Below are 23717 nucleotides of genomic sequence, written 5' to 3'. Positions count from 1 at the left end.
GTCTGTACACAGGAAGAGTTTACTAACAAAAAAAAAAAATCAGATAAAAGATGACAGTATTCTCCAGCAAGTCTAGCTAGCTTTTCACATCATAGGAATAGGTGGTGACCCTCATTCTTTTCATAGTATGTACATTTTTCACCTGAAGTATGTGTGCAACATCAGCTATAAAGTTAATGTTTTTCCTAACACTGAAAAAACATTTTATTAGAAGAACTACATAGCTGTGTTAAATTTCCTCTTGGGCAGAAACTCCACTGAGTTTCTTTTTCACCTGACCGCCTAAGGATGAATATGGCACTGTCCCAAATGTTGCATTATGGGCTGTTAATAATACTCAACACTGACATTCCAGGTTTGTTTTCTTCAGTGCAGAGGGTCATTATTTTATGCTTTGAATTATTTGCAACAAATATAAATGATTACGAGAGAGGATTATTTTCATATATGTAATGTTTGTTTTTAACCTTCCATTTGGATGTTGGCTGTATACATGCATGTATACATGCAATTTAGTGTGTACAGGGCAAATGCAGTAATATTTATGCTTTCTGTACAGATTATGAACATTGAATGATAACTGATTTTTAGTTGAAATAGTATTTCCAATATATTCCAAAGCATAACACATTTCTGACTTGGCCTTACAAACCAATAGCTAAATCCATGTCCCACTGTATTTTCATTAATTTTGCAAGCATATTTTTGGTATGTTATTTGACATTTCAAAATGAAGCAGATGCAATGTGTAGTTTGTTATCTGTGGCATTGCAATTTCAAGATTAATGTTTTCAGAGGAAAAGTCCATAGCATATTTGACTTGTGCAGTGATTGCCAATATGAAAATTGTAAAAAAGGACAATGAGTATTTCTATTTGCATTCAAAGGATTATGAAGGGTAAAGTAAAAAGGAGCAAAATACCATAGCACCAAAATTATTAAAATTAAGGGTTTTTTCAGTATTTCAGGTGCTCTTAAAAACCTTGTAATGGAAAATAATTCAGATATAATTAGAAATCTACAAACAGGAGAAAGCAAGCAGCGTTAAAGATGATATAAGTTTAAAGTTTCTATGGTTAGAATCTTAGGTTTGCCTAAGTCTACACCTTTTTAATACCTATACCTCTTGCCTTATAACTCTCTTTATCCCTTGTCCAAAAGTTTATGCATTACTTTTTTATAGCAGTGGATTTTGGTTTTCTTGTTTCACTGTTTTTATATGTCTTAAACCGAAATCTTTTTTGAGGGAGGATGAAATGGAGAAAAAAAGAAAAAAAGGAAAAAAAAAAAAAAGAAAACGAGAACTCACCAAGCAGCAAATTCATTGCTCTTGTAGAGGCCAGGCTGGGTAATGGCATGATAGCAGAGTCCTTACTGTGAGTCCAGGGGATGAGTATCTTCCCTCTGCTCTTATGGAGCTGTGGGCACCCATAGTGGTCAGCCCATTTAAGATGAGGAAGTTGATGGAAGCTGTGATAGTGGGCAAGCACCTGTGCAGATCCTCAGCTGATTTGGTATTTCACTTGCAGGAGCTACAAGATGTTTTTTCTCCATTTTGGGGGGAGGGAACTCTTTTTGCACTTAAAAATTCTGCATACAATTTTCATTCTCAGAGAGTGTTTTCAGGCTTTAAATGTGTTGTCATGTCTTCAAAATGCAGTATGCTGTCTTACATGGATCTCTGGAATCTCTAACTCCTTTACCATCTGTGTTTCCTGGGTGTCCTGTACACTTCACTTTCATGAATAAATTAAGTTTCAGTCAAGTTTTCAATTTTTTACACTTTTGCAGTAAGTGGTACTTTTTATTCTTAAGCCTTGACCTCTTAGGCAGTGGCATGGAAAAAAAAAAAAAAGCCTCCAACTTCAGATGTTCATGTTGTGGCGCTGATCAGAACTCAAAATTCAGCAAGACAGAAATTGCAGAATTTCCACAATTGCAGTACAATTGTAAAAACAAAACAAAGCAGGCAGCTCCCTTTTAATACAGAGGAACAAGTAGTTGTTGATTTCTCTTTTCATTTTAAGCACTTGTTTTTGCTTCCCTGCTAAAGTGCTTCTGTATGTTCTTCCATCTTGCTAAGCAGTATCTGCATTTCTTCAAGGTTTTGAATGTTATAATAATGTCTGTTTGTGCTAAGTAGTGGTCCACATTATTTGGTTTTCATTGTGTCTCTGCAGCTTCACTATCAAGACAAGTTGTACGTTGGAAAAAAAGACAGAAAGAGTGAACGTTCCTAGTGTTTTACCAGGCTTAGGAAAATCCTGTGACTGACATTAGGAAAACCACATTTATTCAGTCAACATTACGTGTTGCTCATTTGACCTTCACTACACTGCCTGCCCAAATCCCACTGCTGAATTTAACTTCTTAAAGTCTTAGGACTTACTGGCTGCTGTTCTGGACTACTAATTCTGGAAGAGTTCCCTCTCTGGGCTTTTCTGCTCCATATTTTTAATTTACATGGTTGCCAGAAGAAATAATTAATTTTACTATATTTAACTCATCTGAAATGCGAAAGATTGCTTTTTCATATGCATTTTTCACACATTTAACTAGCACTAGGAAAATGTTTTGAGCTTTGCAATTATTCTTAAAATCATGTTTAAATACTGAAAAAAAATGGAAAGAAGTAAAATGTAATTTAGGGGCAAAACTGGTCTCATATTATGGGGCCTGATAAAAATTTTGAGCCCTATCATTTTGGAAACAGAGCAGATGCAAACTGATAATTTTGTAGGTTTCATTTTGTTCCAAGGAAAGGTTTTTGTGCTAAACATCATTCATGTGAATGAGCTGAAGAGCTAAAAAGGAGAGTTAAGAGAAGCTTAGAATTAAGAAGTGCCTTTTGCATAAATAGAAGAGCAGAGCCAGAAGCTGCTGTAGTTAGAAGGGGTCAGATTGTGATTCTGCAGATCAACACGAGCCATTTTCAGATGAAGCAGGCTGAGTGCATGTATATGTGTATCTACATACATACATATATATATATATATAAGGTTGGGGTCAAAGAACTGAATTGCTTTTACACTCAATATTTCTGACCAGGATTGAGCCAGAGAAAAGAGAGAGTCCCATTTGGTGAACAGTCTGAACAGGGAAAGAGGTAAAGTGAAGAGGAGAAGTTGGTTAGATGGCAAATCATCAGAGGAATAGTTGACACTGCTTTGTTCATGAGAACAGCTGTAGCCTTTTACCTTTTAATTGGTATTAAAGACGCAGAAGATGGGAAAAGGCAAAAAATGGGAGTGCACTGAAAATGGCAGCTTACAATCTGCCAGGTTGTGAGCTCTAAGCTGAGCTTTTCAGTAGTCATAACCTATATGGGGATTTAAAGGAAAAATAAGGGCATAGATTTTGAGATTTAAGCCAGATAACTAGTTATTTAATTTAAAGATTTTTTTTTTCATGCAGGAAATAATAACAGTTAAATTCTATATAATATAAACCAGGAAAATAGTCAAGTAAATTTACCACTCTTGATCTATGAGTAGCGTAAGGAACATACAAGCCCCATTTAGACTTAGCCTTTAGCATTAGGCCTTTTAGGGAGCTCTATGACAAAAAAAGAAAGTCATTTTGATGGCCAAAAGAGTTGCAAGTCTGTGGCTCAGTGTCCAAGGGGAGATCAGAGATGAGTTGGATTCCTCAGGGGCTGGTATTAGGACCTGTGTTGTTCAAAGTCTTTGTTGACAACATGGATGGTGGGATTGAGTGGATCCTCCCTCATCGGGTTTGCTGGCAGCACCAAGCTGTGTGGTTCATTCAGCGTGCTGGAGGGAACAGATGCCATCCAGAGGGATCTTGAGTGGTGGGCCCATGGCAGCCTCAGGAAGCTCAAGAAGGCCAAGTGTAAGGTCCTGCACCTGGGTCAGGGCAGAAAGGCATCAGTATCCTGGTCTGCAGCAAAAGAAGCGTGGCCAGCAGGTCAGGAGGGGTGATTGTCCCCCTCTGTTCTGCGTTCCTGAGACCCCACCTAGAGTACTGTATCCAGTTCTGTAACCCCCAACACAAGAAGGACATGGAGCTTTTGGAGCACATGCAGAGAAGGGCCAGAAGGATGATCAAGAAGGCTGGAGCACCTCTCCTAAGAAGACAGACTGAGAGAACTGGGCTTGTTCAGCCTGGAGAAGTCTCCAGGGAGACCTTAGAGCATCCTGCCAGTCAGTACCTGGAGGGGCCTACAGGACAGCTGGGGAGGGACGTTGTGCAAGGGCATGTGGCAATAGAACAAGTAATAAAGTTTAAACTGGAAGAGGGTGGGTTTAGGTTAGATGTTAGGAAGAAATTATTTTGTGTGAAGGTGGCGAGACACAGGAACCACTTGTCCAGAGGAGTTGTGGCTGCCTCATCCCTGAAGTTTTGAAGGCCAGGTTGGATGGGGCTTGAAGCAAGCTCATCTTGTAGAAGGGGTCTCTCTCCATGGCAGGGGATTGGAATTAGGTGATCTTTAGGGTCCCTTCCAACCCAAATCATTCTATGATTCTGAATCCAGACTATGGAGGAATATTTTTATAGATTGCATCTTGTTCTAGAGAAAAGCTTTTGTTCCAAAGTATTAAATTAAATTTCTTACTGAAGGCATATTTAATTTTATAAATATTGGTAGGTCTGAAATATCACTTCCTAGATCTATGAGACAAGATGGATTTCTATTAATTACTTAAAATGTAAAGCTTTTTGCATAAAAGATAAGTCTTTTTAATTACTGTGTTGCTTTTGGGGTAAAAAAATAATCAGTAAAGAATAAAGTGTATCTTAAACAAGGTACGTGCTAATTCCTTCTTCACAAATTATTTTCTTGTATATTTTTCCCAGTGAAATATTAATAACTTGTTTTTCATCTCTGTTCTCTAGGTGGTTTTTTTATGTGGCTTAATTGGTGAGGTCATATTTTAAAAATTTGTTGTAGTTGATAGATTTAGCACTACCCTTCCGGAGACATAAAACACAGAAGAGAAATCTGTGGCAAGACAGAAGGAATAACATTTGAAAATATGGATGGAGTATACCCAGTCAGCTTTTTAATCCATGAGGTACAGAAGTAGGAGAAATATGTTTTCCAAAGCTAAAGCACCAGCATTGAGGCCTTTTTGTAAAAGGAATAAGTCGTGTTTCTAAAACAGTTTTATCATTGCTTTTATCTAACAAACATATGCAAGGCTTTACACATGTATAGACTTGGCATAGCATATTTTAAAACATGAAAACCAGAGGTCATCAAAGCCACAGACAAACAGATGACCTGTTTTTAAACAGGGCTGGCCCTTTTATTGGGGAAATGCAGACATTTCTTTAATATCAGGGTTTAAACATAGGAATGTAGAAACACAAGTGAGAATCTTGGTCTCTTACAGTGCTCTGGAATAGCTGGGAGGTATTGTTCAAAGCATTTATAAACCTATCAAGGTCCACGTAAACAGTAAGATCTTTTGCAGCTTTTATTTGAAGGCAGTTCCAAAATCTTTTTTAGTCAATGTGGAAATGAGGGTCTTTTAGTTTCCATCCTATGTCTATTCCTCAGCTGTTTTTATCTGCTTGCACCTTTAAAAGACAGTTGTAGATGTGTTTATCCATCACTTGTTTTCCGTATTTGTTTATTTATAGAAGCAACCAAATCCCCATGTTTGTTCAGTTTTGGTTTTACCTGCTGTGAGCACTGATAGTTCACTAAATCTAAATATGGATATAATTAATATTTTTCTTTTCATGAGGAATACTACTTTTCAACCACAAGTGGTTTAGACCTTTTTTCAGAGGAGGGAAAAATTGAAATGCAATGAAAAAAGACTCTAAACATACCATCCTCAAATCAGTGCAAGTTCTGCACTTAATTAATAGGCTGTATATCTGCTTCAGAAACATTAGGTTTTAACTCTTTTTTTCCTTTTTGAATAGTCTGACCTAGTATTAACATGCTTTGAAAAGTTTCCAGAGAAGTGATGCTTTTCTTTTTGTTCACTACTGGTCATATTTGACCTGTATTTTTTTCAGAAAGATTTCCAAAAATTTCTATGATGTAACTGTTGTTTATAATATTAAAAATTAGAAGATAATTTATTATGCACTGATTATAATGTAGATTTCAAATGGGCGTGCCACAAGTTATTGTTGAAAATTGATTTGGATAAAAAATGAAGGCTTTGTTCCTATAAATAACATAAATCTTCCAGTCTCAAAAAAGAAAGACTCCAACAGTTTTTATTTTTAAAATAAAATATTTTCTAAAAATTTTTAAATAATTACTTCAATATCAGGAAAAAAACAATTTTTGAGTCTTAATTTCACTCTAATGCATTCTAATTATGGGAACAATGATCTTTATATGCATGTATGTAAATATGTATATATATATATATATACACACACATATCTGCATAGAAATTGAGTATTTTTTAAATTTGAGTTATAACTTTTGATTTTATACTCTTTGATGCAAAAGCAGATGTGATTGCATACAATATACATTTAAGGAAAATGAAAATTTCTTTACTTACACAAAAATCTATGTTGGATATTCCTGAATACAGTCAAGAAACCTCCAGGTGAAATTTAAAAAAGAATCACTAAATGGTTTGCTTTTGTATTGTAAAAAATTCCTAGTGAGTGTGTGTTGTGCTTCAATGTCCAGACCTCCAAGGCCACCTCTTTAATTTTATTGCTGCCATGTTTCTTCAAAGCATTCAGTATTTATTCACATGTGGCACTGTTCATTGTTTGAACAAAAATAGCTGAATTTGATGAGTGTCAGATGTAGAATGGTTATTTCCTTACTAAGTTTAAAAGCAAATCTGTTTCTAACAATAGATACTATTTTCCATAATTCAGGCAGTTGATGCAGTGTGTACTAACGCATTTTCTGAAAATAATAAAGAGGATTTTTACACTCAAAAAGAGAAGGAGAAAGTTCAGGTTAAGTAGCAGTCCGTTCTTATGTCCTAATGTTCTTTTGTCAGTGTGTGTGTGGTTTTTGTTCCTGGGCTTAATACATTTATTTCTGATATTTTATGACTGTAATCCCCAAACCATATAGATTATGACAGGACACCTCTGAATCTAGAAATTAAATTAATGAATTATAAATTAATCTTAATTAATGAATTCTGGAAATTAATTATCTCTTAATGAATCCATTCATTCCTAATTAATTTTGAAAAGAGCCTGAACCAATCACAGATAATCACAGAATCATAGAATGGTTTGGGTTGGAAAGGAGCTTTAAAGTTCAACCAGTCCAGTCCCCCTACAGTGAGCAGGGACATCTTCAGCAAGATCAGCTTGTGTGATGTGTGTGACAAGAATATTCCCTACAGGAGGTCTGTTGAACTGGGGCGTTATTTCAAGTTATCTCATTCAGAACATGACAGAAAATAATGCTTAAACATACCTCATATGCCAAATGCTATCAATGTCATGCTGGCCCTCCATGTTTCTCCAGGGAAGCCAGCTTCACGTCTGCTGATACTTCACAGGCTGTAGGACATTCAAGCAGTGTCTAGTCTAGCCTAGCAACTGATATTTACCATTTATTTCTACTGAGACTGATATATAACTGCATATAGAAAGAAGCTGGTTGGGCAGAGTTCAAATGCCCAACACACTTTTATGGAGTTCAGATCACTTTCTGTCTAATAGCAGAGGTGTTCATAAATATCCATGTTGCAGCCATAGGTAGGAGTTAATTCTTCTGCATCTGTAAAGCACTGACCTTTGCCTCCGTATGTGGAGATGGCTCCAGTTAATCTGCCACTTCCATCGTGAGATTTAAGCTTAGCTATCATTTACCTTTAATTTTTTAATTTTTAAAATTTTGAAATAATGTGAGTATCTTAAGCTATTGAGCTGTCTATCCATAGTGTGAAATTGTCTTCATAGTCACTGGGTAAAGATAATTTACCACTGCATGTTATTCATGAGGTGTTCAAAGTATGACTTTTGATTTAAACAATTACCTATTAATCTAGTCACATATTTTTAACTTCTCTCTCTCTCCCCTCTCTCTCTCTCTCAGTAATGCTGTGATCATTGTTATGAAACCTTTTACTAACTTGAAAAGAGGCTTAAGGTTGAATTTCTTTGTGAGGAGAAATCCTTCTCTTGGAACTAGTTCAAATCTTTTCCCAACAAGTTTGATAACCAACCTTCAGAGCATGCTAAAGCAATAATAATTTTTTGCTCTTTAACTTTACAGAGTAGCAAAGCAGTCAGAGTACAGATGTAAATCTCATTTTTCAAGAGAAACCTTTTTGTGTATTGGTTGGAGATTGTTTACACAAATGGTAAAAAGATATTTTTAAACTTTTGTTACTGTTATAATAGACACTGCAAAACAAACATACATAAACTCCTTAAGTAAATGGAAAATAAAGGTTTATTTTAGTAATTTTACGTAGCATCAAATTATTGAAAGGTTGGAAATGCTGCCCAATTTAACTGGGAAAGAAGTCTTCATGTTTGGTGACTGTAGTGTTCCATTCCGTCCCTATTACTCAATAATACAGATTACTTTTTTTTTTTATTAGGGTCCTCCTAAACCAAATTGAAGACCTTTTAGAAATTTTCCAAATGAAATCTCCCATTTAAGTGTTGCCAGGAAGCTGACTGATGAATCAGTATTGTGAGATCACCCAAAGCTCCTTAGCATATTATCTTGAAATGCTTAACTTTCACAGAAGAAAAAATAAAACTTCTACTTCCATTTTTAATCTCTGAATGCTTTTCTTGGTAATTATTCTCTCAGGTCCTTTGGCTCCTATCTTTATTAGCAACACCTTTATTCAAGTAGTTTTCATTGTCCCAGTATTCTTTGTGAGCATATTACTATGTTGTATGTAACAGGATATTTTCCTAGCTGGAAGTGCACTGTACACTTTCAGTGCAGAAACGGGGAAGGGTCTCGGATCTGCAGCACGGTGCTTACCCAGCACTACTGCTTGGTGTGTGCAGTACCAGTGAGTGTCAGGTACTGCTAGAGAGACTAGAGAGACTAGTTGGTTTTAGGTTTAAGCTGTGTTGGAGCTAGTTGAGCTGCCCTGGCAGCTATGTGGACCTGGCAAGCAGTATTTTCAAGTTTTATTTCCATTTATTAAATCTGCCACGTATCTGATAAAACCTTAGAGCTGAACAGAATTTTACTTATAGGACATAAATAAATTGGCAATTACTACCATGGCAATAATGAGTACTTACAAATTGTTGGACTGTAAAAGCTGATGAACAATTTGCTGCTCATCAACCACAAATTTCAGATTATAAATACCTGATTGAGTTTTCTGCCAAAATATTATAGCGTATTAACAACATTTATTATTAATATAATAGCTGCACTGTTACTTGGCTCAGCATAGAGCTTTTACTACAGTGGAATGTTAGCTGACTACATATTCAGAAATCACTTGGGTTTCTGAATCCCAAACTCACTGAAAAAGAAATGTCTCTAAACTATACTAAAGTGAGTTTTGTAAACTAAACTTCTATTTGAACATAAAACCAAAAAGACAGATGGAAATTAACTTAGAATTAAAAATTCTAAAAATACTCAAAACCAAAATTAAATTCATGTGACCAGAGAGGAACAATGATGGCTCATCTCCTCTTTGTCCATCTGTCCAGACTGGGATGGTCATTTCCTTAGAACTGTTCTTGCAGAACAACTCACTGGGGACTTGACCATAAGCATGAGTATTGTGAAATCTTTGTGGCTTTTGGATCAAGAGTGTGTTGTGGTATTATGTAGACTTCAGGGTTTTACAGCATATGAGAAAGTAGTAGAAAGTTAGTCACAGCTTTTTTTTAATGTTAGTGAAAACTCATTTTCTCTCTTTTCAGTTTTTGATTGATAGAAAATGATGACTTTGTGTCCTTGCCTAGATGAGGTGCTAAAAGAACATAAAACTGTTTCATGTGATTGACAGCATAATTTGGGAGGAAAAAAAAAAAAAAAGAGAGAGAGAAAAAGAAAGATGGATGCCAGAAATCTAATACAACAAGACAGAATGAAACCGATTATTTTAAAACAAAAATGGAGAAGCAATAAATTATTTTCATTTGCATTATATGCTTTTCTAATAAAAATTTTGAAACTGAGTATTGAGTATCTCAATGTTAAGTATTTGATGTTTCATCCTCCTCAAATGAATGGAGATCTCAGCTAGGTGTTTCGTGAGAACCAGTAAGTTATGAAATAATACATTAATTTCTTCAGATACTTTCTAGGATGATTTCAAACCTCAGTTTACTTCTTAAAGATGTTATAATTGTAATGTTCACCAAAATCAGAATAGAGCTAGCTCTTAACAAAATGTAACAGAATTATTTGAAAAACTTTCTTTCTGGACTTTTCTGTTCCACATTGTTGGAAAAGCCTTCAAAATAAACCATGCAAAAAGACAGGGGTTTTCCAAGATCCATAGCAAAGGTTGAGCCTGTTATTTATTAGGCACCATTATAATGTAATATATGAGGGTCTCTCACATCCCAAAAAAGGGACCCATGCTCACTTCTCATGTGTTGATCTCTGTCTTTATCCATTTCTGCTGAGGGTTTTCACTTCTTTTTTTTTTCTCCCATGTAGCACCTGAACCCACCGGTTCTCTTCTGCCACATACCTCCTTCTTTCATGCAGAGGTTGGAAGACAGGCCTCATAGCACAATTCCTCCCAAAAGCTAAATTTGTTGACTTCAGAAGGGTTGGCAGCCAAATTGTACAATGTGCCAAGTACCCTTTACTCTTGCCAGTTTTGGAAGGACAAGGAGGATCTTAGCCCTTTCTAAGGCTAAGAGGAAAGTTTCATGGATATCGTCAAAGGAATTTCTGCTCTTGGCAGCAGGAAAAAAAAGCAGTATGTCATGTAGCAGCCACAAAATGAGGAAAAAGTAGAAAAGTTGTGCTAATTTTTTTTTTTTCTGCAGAAGAATGTTAACAATGTTTTAGTACAGTGACACTGCTGAATTATCTTTCCAGTCTGACGCACTGTTTATGCTTTTATTTATTTTTATGTGCCTGCCCACAACCTGTATTTTCCTTTTAGAAAACAGACTGTGTAAATATATTTCACTGTGCTATTTCTAGTGACAAGGAGACGGCCTGGCCATTTTATTACATGTTTTTATGTATCTACAGATGCAGCAGCTTGAGAAACAAGTTATAGAAGCTGATCGTCAAGCAGAGAGAGCTTTTCAGCAGGTATAAATACAAATTGAAAAATATGTCCACTCCCAAATGTGCATGTTACTGTAATGAGGGGAAATTTAGAAAATTGCTGGTTTTCTTAAGTATTGCTCAGAAGGGAGAAGACAGTTTCTTTTTACATCTATTGATTTGTCATGTCAGAGATGTTTTAGCACCTTTCTCTGTTCACTATCGAGTTCAATAGTCAAAGCTAACAGCACCAGTCAGAAACAGATACATGTAACAAGCTGCTTCAGTGATCCATCATGAGCCTTAGATCTATGATGCAAGTGGAAACAAAAGGTGGATGAAACAGTAATATATTTTAGAAAACCTGTAAAAAAATAAAAGGAGGCTATCCAATACAGTCTTTAAATAGGGTTATTCTGTGTTGTTTGTTGTTCTTGTAGAAATTGCATCATCTAAAGAATGAGAACATGGCTAAATATTTAACCAAAGTTGCCTTCTGATTCCAGATGGCAGATATCACTGCTGCAGACATTTATGAACACACCTCATGTATTCCCTAAAAATCCTTCATATCTGACTGTGAGACGGGTACAAACTGAAAATTGTAAGAATAAAAATGTTCATGTACTACTAACTTGGAGTCAGAAAACATTCCTAACTACAAGCCAAGTACTTTTTATCCATTTTTTTGAATGCCTCTCAGAATTACGATGGCTTTTTATGCTTTGCAATTGTTTATATATTAAAACATTGTATTTAGCCTAACAATGGCTACCTACACATAAATTGTGTATTGGTGTGTCTAACGGTTTGTGTGTTACAAAGCTAGAAGCCTCTCACTTTGCTGCCATAATCTGAGAAAGATCCATCAGTTTTGCCATTCCTGCTAGTATTCGTTGCATAGGGAGACATAATGAACCATGGAATATCTTCTGAATTAGGCTTCAGAATTTTGCAGGCTTATCTTGAATCCTAAGTGTAGGAGTAATTTTAACAGTCCATTTTGTGATTAAATTACTACCTTTAACTTGGAGTATTATGTTTCTTAAAGTCTCACATTCAACATTCCAAATAGGTACAAGTCATGGAAGAAAAATTAAAAGCAGCTAATGTTCAAACAAGTGAATCAGAAACCAGGCTGTACAAGAGATGTCAAGACTTGGAGATCCTGATACAAGATAAAAATGACATAATACAAAAATTGGAGCAACAACTTGAAGAACAGGTTAGAAATAATGGTGTTACAAAGGATGAGCATTGATTCAATTTTTAATTTTAGAAAAGGAAAACAAAAATTAAGACCAATAGAGGAAAAGAAAATTTAGCATTATTTATGTTGTTTGATTAAAGAGGCTCCTGTTAGAAGTATGTCACTTGTATATGGTTTATTCATTTTCAGATTATGCTCTGGCTTCCTTTGAAAGAAATCTAACTTTTAAGAGGGGAAAGATGTTCTTCCTCTTTGCTGTCTTCTCTGAAGAGCTTTTATTTTTCCTAGAGGAAACAGAAACAGCAGCCTCTGTGAAAGGCCTATTCAAAATTTTTTTAAAAGTCACTATGTATTGCCCAGGAGACTGAACTACCTCACACAGTCTTAGGATTTGAGTCTCAAGATACTACTCACACAGACTCTAATACTCACTGAAAAGTATGCTTATGTCCATTTTTTTCCAGAAGCAAATAAGACTGCAAGAAGCAAAAATCATAGAGGAAAAAGCAGCTAAAATAAAAGAATGGGTGACAGTCAAGCTCCATGAGGTATAACTCTTACTACAATTCAGAAAATATAACAGTGTGAATGGATATTCCTTAGGTTTTTTGGTGTTTAAAAACTTTGTGCCATAGGAAAAAAAAGGCTTCCAAGTTTCATTGATTTATACTGTTATTTAATTGAAAGAGGAAAAATAAAAACAACAGCACAAAAGGTGGAGTATCCATGTCACTTAAATCTGATGTCTAATTTGGTCAGCTGTATATCTGGGTCCTCTTTATGGAGAAAAGGCCCAGAACTTCTCTCTGGAAGGTGTACTTAGAGCCACTAATTGAGAGAGATTAGCTGGCAAACTGAGTTTGCTCAAGCAGATGCCTGAAGTGTGAATAATACCCAGAAACCAATGAAGTCTGCTTCAGACTTTTCTGGCAGAAAAAAGGACTTGATAATTTTTTACTTTCCAGTGCCCACAGTACTCTCAGTCATGAATAGTTTCAGGGAGAGTGGTTCTATTGCCAGAAGAAGCCAGCTGTCTCCCTTGTTTCTCTGCTGTGGTGAGATAACCATGGTTTTGCCCTGCTTAAGGTTGCCAGTTTTGGTGTGCAGCTGTGATTCATTTTATGCATAAAATTTAAAATAGTCCATAAAGCTTAAAATCCTGCTCTGTTCTGATTAACTGGAAATTACACTTGATCCAGTTGAAAAAAGTTAAATTATTATTTTTATAGTAGGAAATTAGAAGTAACGTTTACTAGTAGTCTGCAAGAGGGAGTGGTGGTGTTGATATCATGTAGTAAAAATTAAATTAAATTTGGCTAACATTACCTCAAAAAAGTTTGGACAGAATCAAATATGACTCAAACTTTGTCTGTGGATTGAACGGAAGTGGCATCACTCCATGGGAAGTGGAATTGCTGGCTCCCTTCTGTGTGATATGGGCTGCTCAGATTCAGTTTTTTTCTCTGGTTGATTTGGAGCCAAAATTTGAATCTTTTACCTTCTGGCAATGGGCTACAGCAATGGGTTGTTGGGGTTTTAACTTCCTGTAGAAGGTTTCCTGCTCTGCGTAAAGTCTTTTGGTACCTATTTTTTTTTATGTTTACAGTGGGATGGTAGGAGGCATTAGCACCATCAGTCCCTCTAATTCGTCTGCTTGCTCTTGGGTTTGCCGTGTGGCACAGAAGTTTATAATTCTAGCCTTCTGCTTTTACTAAAAATGGTAATGCAGATTTCTCCTTTCTTAATTATTACGGTTTTTTTATAGCAGTCTGGAGACTGCTTGGTTTGGGGAATTACTTTAACAAAAGTTGAGCAAATAATAGGGATTTTCGTGCATAGACTGGCATTAAGAGAAGTAGCAGAGGGAAGCCTACCATTTGAACTAGCTTTGTCCTCAGCAGAAATACAGAGAAAATCTAAATGATATAATGACTTTAAAAATTATTTCACCAATGGATGAGACTACATTTATATGCTTTTAGTTAGAGGTGGAAAATCAGAACCTTCGCTTGATCAACCAAAAGCAAACCAAAGAGATGAAAACAGTACAATCTAAACTCCAAGGTAAATGTACAAATCTTTTAAAAATCTTCTCTATATATGGCATACTTCTTTCTACTCGTTATTAATTGGTGAATCCACGTAACTGAAATTACAAAGATTTCAGTTAGCATGAATCAACATCAGAGTGACTGTACATGAAGGTGATAGGCAAGCAATAATTTAATTCTTATTAGAAAGACATGCAGACAAACCACAACTGTTTTTTTGGTTTATGTCAGATCTTTGCTTTCACTTCTCCATAGCAGAAGTAGTCCTTGCACTTTTAAGGAATAGAAGAATGTCAGTCTGCAACTGCTTTTCCTAGCAAATGTTCATCTGGGAATCAGAATTCTGATCAGATTTTTTTTAATTACTGCATTTGACTACAGTGATCCAGAACCTTAATTCACCCACAGTATCACCAGGTTCTTCTCCAAGTGGATTAAAGAATTAAAAATTGTAAAATGTAAGCATGGGAAAGAAGAATATCCCATCTGAAGAGTGCTGTTTTGCATTAATGAAAGTTGAATATTGTTTGCCACTATGTTGCCTATTCACCAACTTTCTTAAGTTTCTGTGAAGGTTCTCACAGTCTGCTCCACACCTGATTGACCTGACAACTTATTATCATGAAAATATTGTTAGCTTGCTACCTAGCCCTCACTTCATTTTGCTGGACCTGCCACAGAACTTATTTATTAACATCAATAGATAACATTGATTCATACCAGTTTCTGGCAGAATAGCTGTCCCTAAGGATGGATTTCATATTCTTGAGGCTGTTGATAATTTTATGCTTTTACCTTCTCTTGAAGTCCTCCATATATACCTTCTAAGCTCCGTAACTCACACCTTTATGTTTGCTGTAGCACCTATTTCAGATCCTCTTAAGATTTTTATCTGAAGGGAAAGCTGCCACATATTTTAACACTACTGTTAAACAGTTTTTCTCATGTTATATATCCTAGACCAGTCCATAGGTTTGATTTCAGTCACAGCAGAATAAAATCAGGTATTTTCACTAGGTTTTCATTCTGTATTAAGTACATGTTTTATATCTTACTGGTGTGAAATTGTTTTTCTCTTAATGTACTGAAAAATCAGTTTTTAAGAATTAGAAATGTAACTGCGTTTCTTTTGATATGGGGAAGGTATCAGATAGACTTCCATTTCTATAAAAACTTTCTTTCTTTCTGCTAAATTTTAGTTATCTTGAATAAAACCAACCTTACAGTGCAGAGTAAAGAGACCAGTAACATGGGCTGTATCCCATTAACACAAGATTTCTGAATTACTGTTCTTCAGAAGCGACAGGCAAGAAATCTGTTACTTCACCACAAAAACCTGGAGAGTGTCAGCGACTCAGCAGTTTGACTTTTGGATGCTTTTCAAACAGAGCAAGAAGTCCTCAGCCATCTCCTAAGTTTGAAGAAATAAGCAAGGCTTCATCTAAAGAGCCAGACTACACTGAAGGCAAAACCATGCTAGGTACTTAGTCACCAATACTGCTGCTTTACTCTGACACAGATGGAAAACTAAAATCAACAACTACGTCAGGATGTCCAAACCAGCACTTTCCCAAGTACATAGCAGGACTCTCTCCCTTTTTAGTTCTGTCTCTGTTAGGAGGAAGAAATCCTGCTGGGCAGTGGAGTCAGTCTCTGTAACACCACTAATAGGTTGGCAGCATACAGTGCCTGATGGGTGCGTTGGCTGCAGAAGGATGAATTTGGTGTGGCCCAGGTTTGCTGCATTGTAACGTAAGGAGTTGAAAGTTAACAGTCCCCCAAGAGAGGCTGCAAGGTTTTATGCCTTTTTAGAGTCTTACCTTAGTCCAGTTTCTGTGTATTTTATTTATGTTCTAACTGGTGTGCAGTGTTAGTTTTATAACTTAACTCAGCAAGATTAAATCTCAGTAATCATTCATTACCATGAGAAAGGTCAAAAAACAGACAGCAGAGTCTCAGGCATCTCTGCACTATTTTTCTTGCCTGGAAAAGGAGGAAGCTGCCTGATCAGTTCATACAATTTCCCCAGTAATTTCCCCATAAAGCAGTGCAAAGCCCAGGAAGCAGACTGTTGCTCTGCTCCTTAGTTTGAGTCCTGGAGTACTAATAGACCATTCAGTATATTCTCCACAATTAATCATCATACCCAAAGTTGCAAGTTAAGGTCTGTAGCAAATCAGATGCTGAAATAGATCCTACTAGTATTTTGTATATTTACGTGATGCCAAGTTCACTATAAAGGTGGATATGTATTATTATTTCTGGTCTTATAGATGAGGAAGTAGACATATTTTTTTTTCATAAGGGAAAGGATAAGAAATAGAGCCTAGGTGGAAACAGATCGATTTTTGTGACTTCATTAACATAGCATGGAATAAATTAGTATCTTTGGCTAATGCAATCCACTTTAACTTCATACAGCTATTTGACAGTAACTTTCTGTACTTAACTTAAAATGTCTGTGTAGGAAAGCTCAAGTTCTTGCATCTGTTTTAACTCAAGGAGACCACACAGGCCTCACTGACATACTGCAAGCTGTAGCTCTCTCTTGCAAAACCAGGTAAAAGTGAAAGCATAAGCAAAGCTATTTTTAATATGGTGTCTTTCCCTAAGCATTAGTCATAGGCCTCTCTTCTGTATCCCAGGCATTCATCTCCAGGAATACCATAATAGTTTGCAGGAGAAATTTCTGTATGTAAGCACTGTAGGAATGTTCAGAATGCCTGGAGTGGTAATGTGATTTTTTTCTGACAAGCTTTTACTAAACTTTAATTTTCCTTAGGCTTAATAAAGTAGGTTAGTTTATCTGTCCTTTTGAACCTTTTTTAATATATGATTTATTTTAAAATATCTGCTCATCTTTACATTTATTGCTATTTTTAGTTTGGCTAGAACTTTGAGTAATGCCTGTTACAGTTTTTTTTGGCAAATATCATTGCAACTTCAGTTGCATTACAAATTTCCAATAGTTTTCTTAAGTTTTATGATTTACACCATTCAAAAAATATAACTGTACCTACACATTTGATATGGTTGACTGCTTTACTATTTTCAGGCTTGATGGCAAAATCCTTAAGTAGTCAAGTTTGCTAAAGTAATTTTCTCGTGTTGATTGTATTTCTCCTCTAGAGAAGGATATCCTGGAAACTGCTGTTGCTTGTCCTGCACATGAGAGCAATACAGGTCAGAAGTCATTGCAACAAAGCTCCCCTGGATCAGAGCAGAACAAAAATGTGAGAACGAGCTGCTCATCTAAAGATATAGACAGCGACATGTCAAAGAACTCCTGCACTACTGGAAGTGACTGGAGCTCAGATGAGGATGGAGGAGACAATAAAGGACTGAAATCCAGGTGTGCATCAACTCTCTCAAGCCACACATCTGAAGAGAACACACGGTACAGTAGACTGGGGAGTGAAATGTATTTGACAGCATCCGATGACAGTAGTTCTCTTTTTGAAGAAGAGAGTTTTGGTGTTCAGCAGACTCAGCACAGGAAGCTGTACTCCTGGCAGCAAGGGTCCCAAAGAAAAGGCCAGAACAATTCAGGTGGAAAGTGCAACTCTGACTTCACAAGTAAAAAGAAAGACCAAGATAGTTCTTCAGATGAACTGAATAGGAAATTTCAGTCCCAGAGGCTAGATTATTCATCATCATCCAGTGAGGCAAATACCCCAAGTCCAATTTTAACTCCTGCTCTGACACCCAAACACCCAATTCTAGCAGCTTCTGCAGGGTCCCAGAGCACAACACCATCAGATTCTCCTTCAAATTTGCCACCTCCAAAGTTACGGACCCCTAATGTGTTTAGTATAAATTCAGCATTAGCAAAGAAACATCTAAGCCAGCCCCAGCTGAGTTCTGACAGACTGTTTGGTAGAAATAGAAATGCCATAAGCATGATTCGTCCATGGAGACCTCAGGAAACAGACATTGATCTGGTGGATGGAGAAGATACTGATGTTTTAGAGAGAATGGAGATTGGTTGTGATGGAGTCTTTACCTATGACTGCACTGAAGCACAAAATTCTGAAGCCCAGGAACCTTGTGATACAACAAAAAAAGGTGCTAACAACAAACCTCCAACCCCTCCATTACATCGATTTCCTTCCTGGGTAAGTGTAATTATAGGTTTTTTTCTGACTGGTGGCACTTAACTAATTTTCATGCTTCTCTTCTATGATTTCTATTGCTTCTACCTTTCTCATTCTCTGATGACAAGACAGGAAGTTACCTTACTTTGAGCTACACAGGCAAAATGAGAAGCAGATTTGATTTGCAGCACAGTATTTCTGCTGTTCAAAAATAGTCACTATTTTTGTAGACAAGACCAATTTTTTTCATGTCACATTTAAGTTACATATGTGCTTTTGAGTATATCAAAATTTATTTAACACCAGCAGAGTGTGTCAATGCCTTTCCTTTAACCATTGCACCACTTACAATCTAGACAATTAAGGTGGCAGAAGACAACTACAGTGACAGAAGTTATTGCTAACTTTTCCAAGTAAAATTTTAAAGCTGTCAATCAGGAAGTTAAAATAGGTATTAATATTTCTTATACAAAAGCCAAAATTAACTGTGTCTAGACTTACTGATTCTGCGCTTCCACAGTCAAAGATTTATTAATGATTCAGAGATGAGTAATGCATTAATGCAATAGCTTTTCTATGGATATTTTTAGTGGATATTTTTTCATTACATATTTTTTTATTCTGGCCTTTTAATACAAAACTTTTGAAAAGTTACCTCTATACTGACATTCCTCTATTCTTAACATACTATCTTCCATTTAAAAATATTCTATCACTTCTTTGGCCTCTGCTACTAATATTTTTAAAAAGAAGTTATCCATAAGGGCAAGCATTGTGTGAAAGAAACCAGGAGTATGGTGAGTATTGTACTTAGAACAAGGGTGCATTCTACAGCTGCTACTGATGACACCATTTTATCAATCATTTTATCCCATGTTTGTACTAACACAAAGACTAGGAATCTGTGGGTAGACTAAACAGATTGTTGTGCTTTAATGATCTACCATCAACTCTGTTCCACTTATATAGGAAAGCAGAATTTATGCTGTAGCCAAGTCTGGTTTAAGGATGTCTGAAGCCTTCACCATGGAATCTCTTAACAAAGGTAAGTGGCTTAGCTGCTCATTGTCTCATATGATTTCTAAGGACCAAGTGTCCCATATTCCTCTAAGATACTTCTATGAAGATTTAGTTATTTGCTATTTAAAACCTAGAAGATGATTGGTTATCTTTCCAAGGTCTTCTATTACTTTGCCTCTTGTCCTGAATTTGTACTTTGGTTCACTCCAGTTTTCTTTGTAATTCAATTTGAAGAATTTATACCAGGTCCCAGGGTAAGAGATTATACTTGCAAGCTGGAAAGTGGTAGTGGTCATTACTTAAAAATTTATTTATATTCCTTCAAACAACTGTAAATTTTAGAAAGCTATAAACCTCATATCCTCCAAAACAGTTAAGGAGGGAGTTAGTTCGCTTTTATAGCAGCTATGCAGTGCAAAAAAAGTTACATTAGAATTTGGTTAATTGAGGGGTAAATTAGGAAGGTCATTTATGCAATATGTTTTTTTTTAGGTGCTGTTTCACTAACCTCATACTCCATATCTGGATTATATACATCTCTGATATATAAGAACATGACCACTCCTGTCTACACTACTTTGAAAGGGGTAACTGTATTACTGTTTAAAGGAATTTTTAAAACACTGTTAGACTTCAAATCCAGGAACGTGCGGGTTCACATTTGATGTTACCACGTCAAATATGTCAGAAGATGGTGTTTAGAGATTACAGAAGCCCAGAAGTAATGGGACTGTTAAATAGCTGGGAAAAAAAATTGCTGCTGCTTATACAATATTACTAGCCCAGGTCAGTTCTTTTTAGGTTCTTTGCTGATTTTTTTCAGTCTTGTTAAATATTAAATAGAGCCACATGGTGTTCAATACCATCATTAAAAGTGTGTGTGTAGAAACATCTTTGTGTCAGTGCCAAAGCTGCCTATAGTCAGATAGCCAGCAGTAACTAATCACAACATTGTTTTCTGGCAGCTTTTTGTGATTTGATCTGCCAAAACTCACAACTCGAGAACAGCTTTGAACGTTAAGAAACTAGCAAAGCTACCCTTCATGCAATTTGTCAAGGAATGTTGTGTTAATTTCTGCAGAAAGCAACTCAAATAAGCAACAGCCCATTTACAGATGAGTCATCAGGATCTGAGGAAGAAGACAGCTCTCGGTCCAGCTCAAGGACTTCTGAGTCTGATTCTCGAAGCAGAAGTGGTCTGGGTAGCCCTCGGGCTATGAAACGAGGTAGGCAAAAGCTGTAAGAACAAGTATCTTCTGGAAGTCTGGAACACTAAGCAGTTTACATGATCTTCTTAGGAGTGGATTTTTTCCTTGGACATCTTAAATTTAGGCTTTTATCTTAGCTTTCAAAGACCAGATCTATAACTCAAGCAGGAAAAAAGACTGTTACCTGTGCTTTTTTATCACTGTTATTATAGGTGGCTTTTTAAAGCATTAATCGAGTCGATCACTGTTTTCATGAGGGAAAAGTGACCCCTCATTTAAACAAGAAGCTGCATTCTATCTATACTCTCTTCTGCCAGGGACTTCCTAGACCAGTAACTGTAGGTAGGAAAAAACGGCCTAGAAAAAAAGTACTGGCCATCAGAAGAAAAAAAAACCTACATATATCTGAGTTTATAAAACCAAATAGCAGTTTAACATGTTGAGAAAGCAAGTGGAAAAGTTCCCTCAACAGAGTATTTGGTCGTATTATCTCATGCAATAAAGAACTTTGTTAATCTTTACCCAGGGAGCTGAGAGACTTAACATCCAAAACCTAATGAGGCTAAGTATTAAGATCCATACTGCTTTAGAAATGCAAAATAACATTATTCAGTTATTCCTGTCAAACATATTAAAATCCCAGTTATCCAGAGCTCCACTCAGTCACATTTGTACAGGTAGATACAGTCACTGCTCCACCAGGAGTTGCCCAGTGCTGGCCACACGTGGTGTCAGGTCCCATTTGCAGTGATGCAGTAAGAGTTTTGCTGCATTAGTATGAAAATGACCCCTAGTTCCTGCTTTCCAGCAGCTTCAGCTTGCTGAGCAAAAACCAGTGCTGTGGCTCTGAATGCATCTCATGTTACATGCCTGCACAACAGGAAAGGTAAATTAGCTAATGTGATAGCTGGTTTCATCCACTGTTTCTATCCATATCTATAAAATAGGACCATGCCCTTTGTGCTTTCTTCTCAGAAAACAGCCCTTGCATTGTTTCATGCCTTTCTCAACCTTTCTCAACCACAAATGATATATGGACATATCTGTGTTAAGATCACATTGTTTAAAAACCTAGGCTGTCACAAATTTCACTAAACACATAATTAGCCTGCTGCATACTTGATTTTAAAGCCCAAGTGGCTTACCAAGGCAGTAAATGAGAAGAGCTTCTTTTTTTTTAATAAAATCGGCAAATAAGTTTGGAAATGAATGAAAAAAAGGCAAATTCATTTCAATCTTGGAGAGCAGCCTTTCAGTGAAAAACACCGATCCCAAAGTAAAACTTTAAAAAAGGATATGCTCACATGTTTGAAAATAATTAGTTCAGTGATTAATAAGGGAGGAGTTTGAATTTTTATTGCTGATTCACTAGAAATGAAAAGAGGGTGCATTTTTTTTTGAAGATCAAAGCTAATAAGCTTTTTAAAAATCCTGAAATCTGGAATTCAGGTTTTTAGAAAACCTCAGTATAAGAATTCATACTATTTGCAAAATAAAGACAGTCACATATAACCAACATGTAGGAGATCTTGAGTACAGCCTCTTACTACATGAGCTTGAGAAAATCCAGATACTAGAGCAAAAGATAGAAAGGGAAACGTTGCATAGTTAATTGAGGATCCCATATGCATTTCCTAGAGAATTAGTATAATGCATGGCACTGACTTCCTCCTTGAAAAGGCACTATAATATAACAGAACATGATAATATATAGAAGACATATATTTGTTGTTTCATTCATAAGTGACCTAAACTCTATTTATTTATGAAGAAAATAGGAATCAGGTATAAGCATTGTTTTTATACTTTGATATTCTGATGTTTAAAAAAATGTTTGGTTCCTGATGGATTAATGTTGATATTTATGTTTGCCTGCAGATCCTACTCAGATATACTTTCTGTGTTGATATTCTAATCTCATTTGTTTCTAACATAATAAAAAAAAAAAAATCCCTCTTCTTTTAACTCAGGGGTGTCTCTGTCTTCTGTGACATCAGAAAGTGACTATGCTATTCCTCCAGATGCATATTCAGTAGATACAGACTGTTCAGAGCCAGAGCAGAAACTTCTGAAGACTTCTTCTTCATCTAGTGATAATGGAAAAAATGTGAGTTCTGAAATCTTTGAAGAAGTGTACCTATGGTGTTTTATGTGTATGAATGTTTAAAGACTACAAGTATCTGTATTCAGACTTGCTCACTCACAGACTGCCTTATGAGTACAAATAACAAAATAGACCAACAGTAAGTTATCCCTGTAAGATTATAATGATTGAAGGAAAGCAGAGGATAATTCCAAGCTTTCTATATAATGAAAGGAAATAGGTACACAGCTCCAGAAGACAATTCAAAACCCTTAAGATTTTCCATTTTTTGAACCAAATCTGGCATAGGATTGCATATGAAATACTAAAATCAGCTTATTTGAATAGTTAGGGAAATAGAAGGACATTGCTATGAAGGAATTGGAGGCATCAGTAGAAATCTGTGTGCAGTAGTACATTTCTTTAGCTTCCTTGTAGAGGGAAAACAACCTTCAGCATTAGAGAAATCCTAAGTATAGCAATGTGCAAGGACAGGTCAAGGAAACCAAACTGTTACGGGGTACAAGTCTGGTTTCTAATGGCCTGGATTAGTAGTTAGTGTCTTGACATACAAGTGGATTGACTGCCTTGTCATGAATATGATTTATTTTAAGCTTTCTCCACAGAGCAAATCTGTGAACTCTCTTCTGCAGGTGTGCACATTAAAAGTATCTCTGTGCAGAGCTCTGAATTATAGTGCTTTATATATGGTCTGTAGGTTAGGCCCTGAAGGTAGGAAAAACTATATATTTACATTGTATTCATTTTCTTTCTTGTTAGGATGAGCAATTAGAAAGTGAAATCAGGAATCATCATAGTCTTCATTCTCTTGTATAGTTCTGGGCAAATCACTTACTCTCCTTCATGTACTGTAAGTAGGGATATTAATTAGTTATCCATCAGGCATGGCA

The 23717-nt window shown here is 36.1% G+C and overlaps 1 protein-coding gene across 4 annotated transcripts in view; it reads left to right on the top strand.

The window, feature by feature from the left end:
- PLEKHH2 (pleckstrin homology, MyTH4 and FERM domain containing H2) overlaps positions 1–23717 on the top strand; it is a 55397-nt gene that overhangs the window by 9244 nt on the left and 22436 nt on the right. For 3 of the 4 annotated variants that reach the window (XM_071739461.1, XM_071739459.1, XM_071739462.1), the window contains 10 exons: positions 11123–11185; positions 12216–12365; positions 12815–12898; positions 14333–14414; positions 15699–15881; positions 17531–18516; positions 19465–19540; positions 20008–20102; positions 20597–20741; positions 22694–22830. In XM_071739461.1, coding sequence (XP_071595562.1) covers positions 11123–11185; positions 12216–12365; positions 12815–12898; positions 14333–14414; positions 15699–15881; positions 17531–18516; positions 19465–19540; positions 20008–20102; positions 20597–20741; positions 22694–22830 — 2001 coding nt within the window. The remainder of the gene's footprint in view (positions 1–11122; positions 11186–12215; positions 12366–12814; positions 12899–14332; positions 14415–15698; positions 15882–17530; positions 18517–19464; positions 19541–20007; positions 20103–20596; positions 20742–22693; positions 22831–23717) is intronic. The other variant, XM_071739458.1, reaches the window with a different exon arrangement.

Source organism: Heliangelus exortis, chromosome 3, assembly GCF_036169615.1.
Source record: "Heliangelus exortis chromosome 3, bHelExo1.hap1, whole genome shotgun sequence".
Classification (NCBI taxonomy): domain Eukaryota; kingdom Metazoa; phylum Chordata; class Aves; order Apodiformes; family Trochilidae; genus Heliangelus; species Heliangelus exortis.
This window is presented reverse-complemented; position numbering and strand designations above follow the sequence as displayed.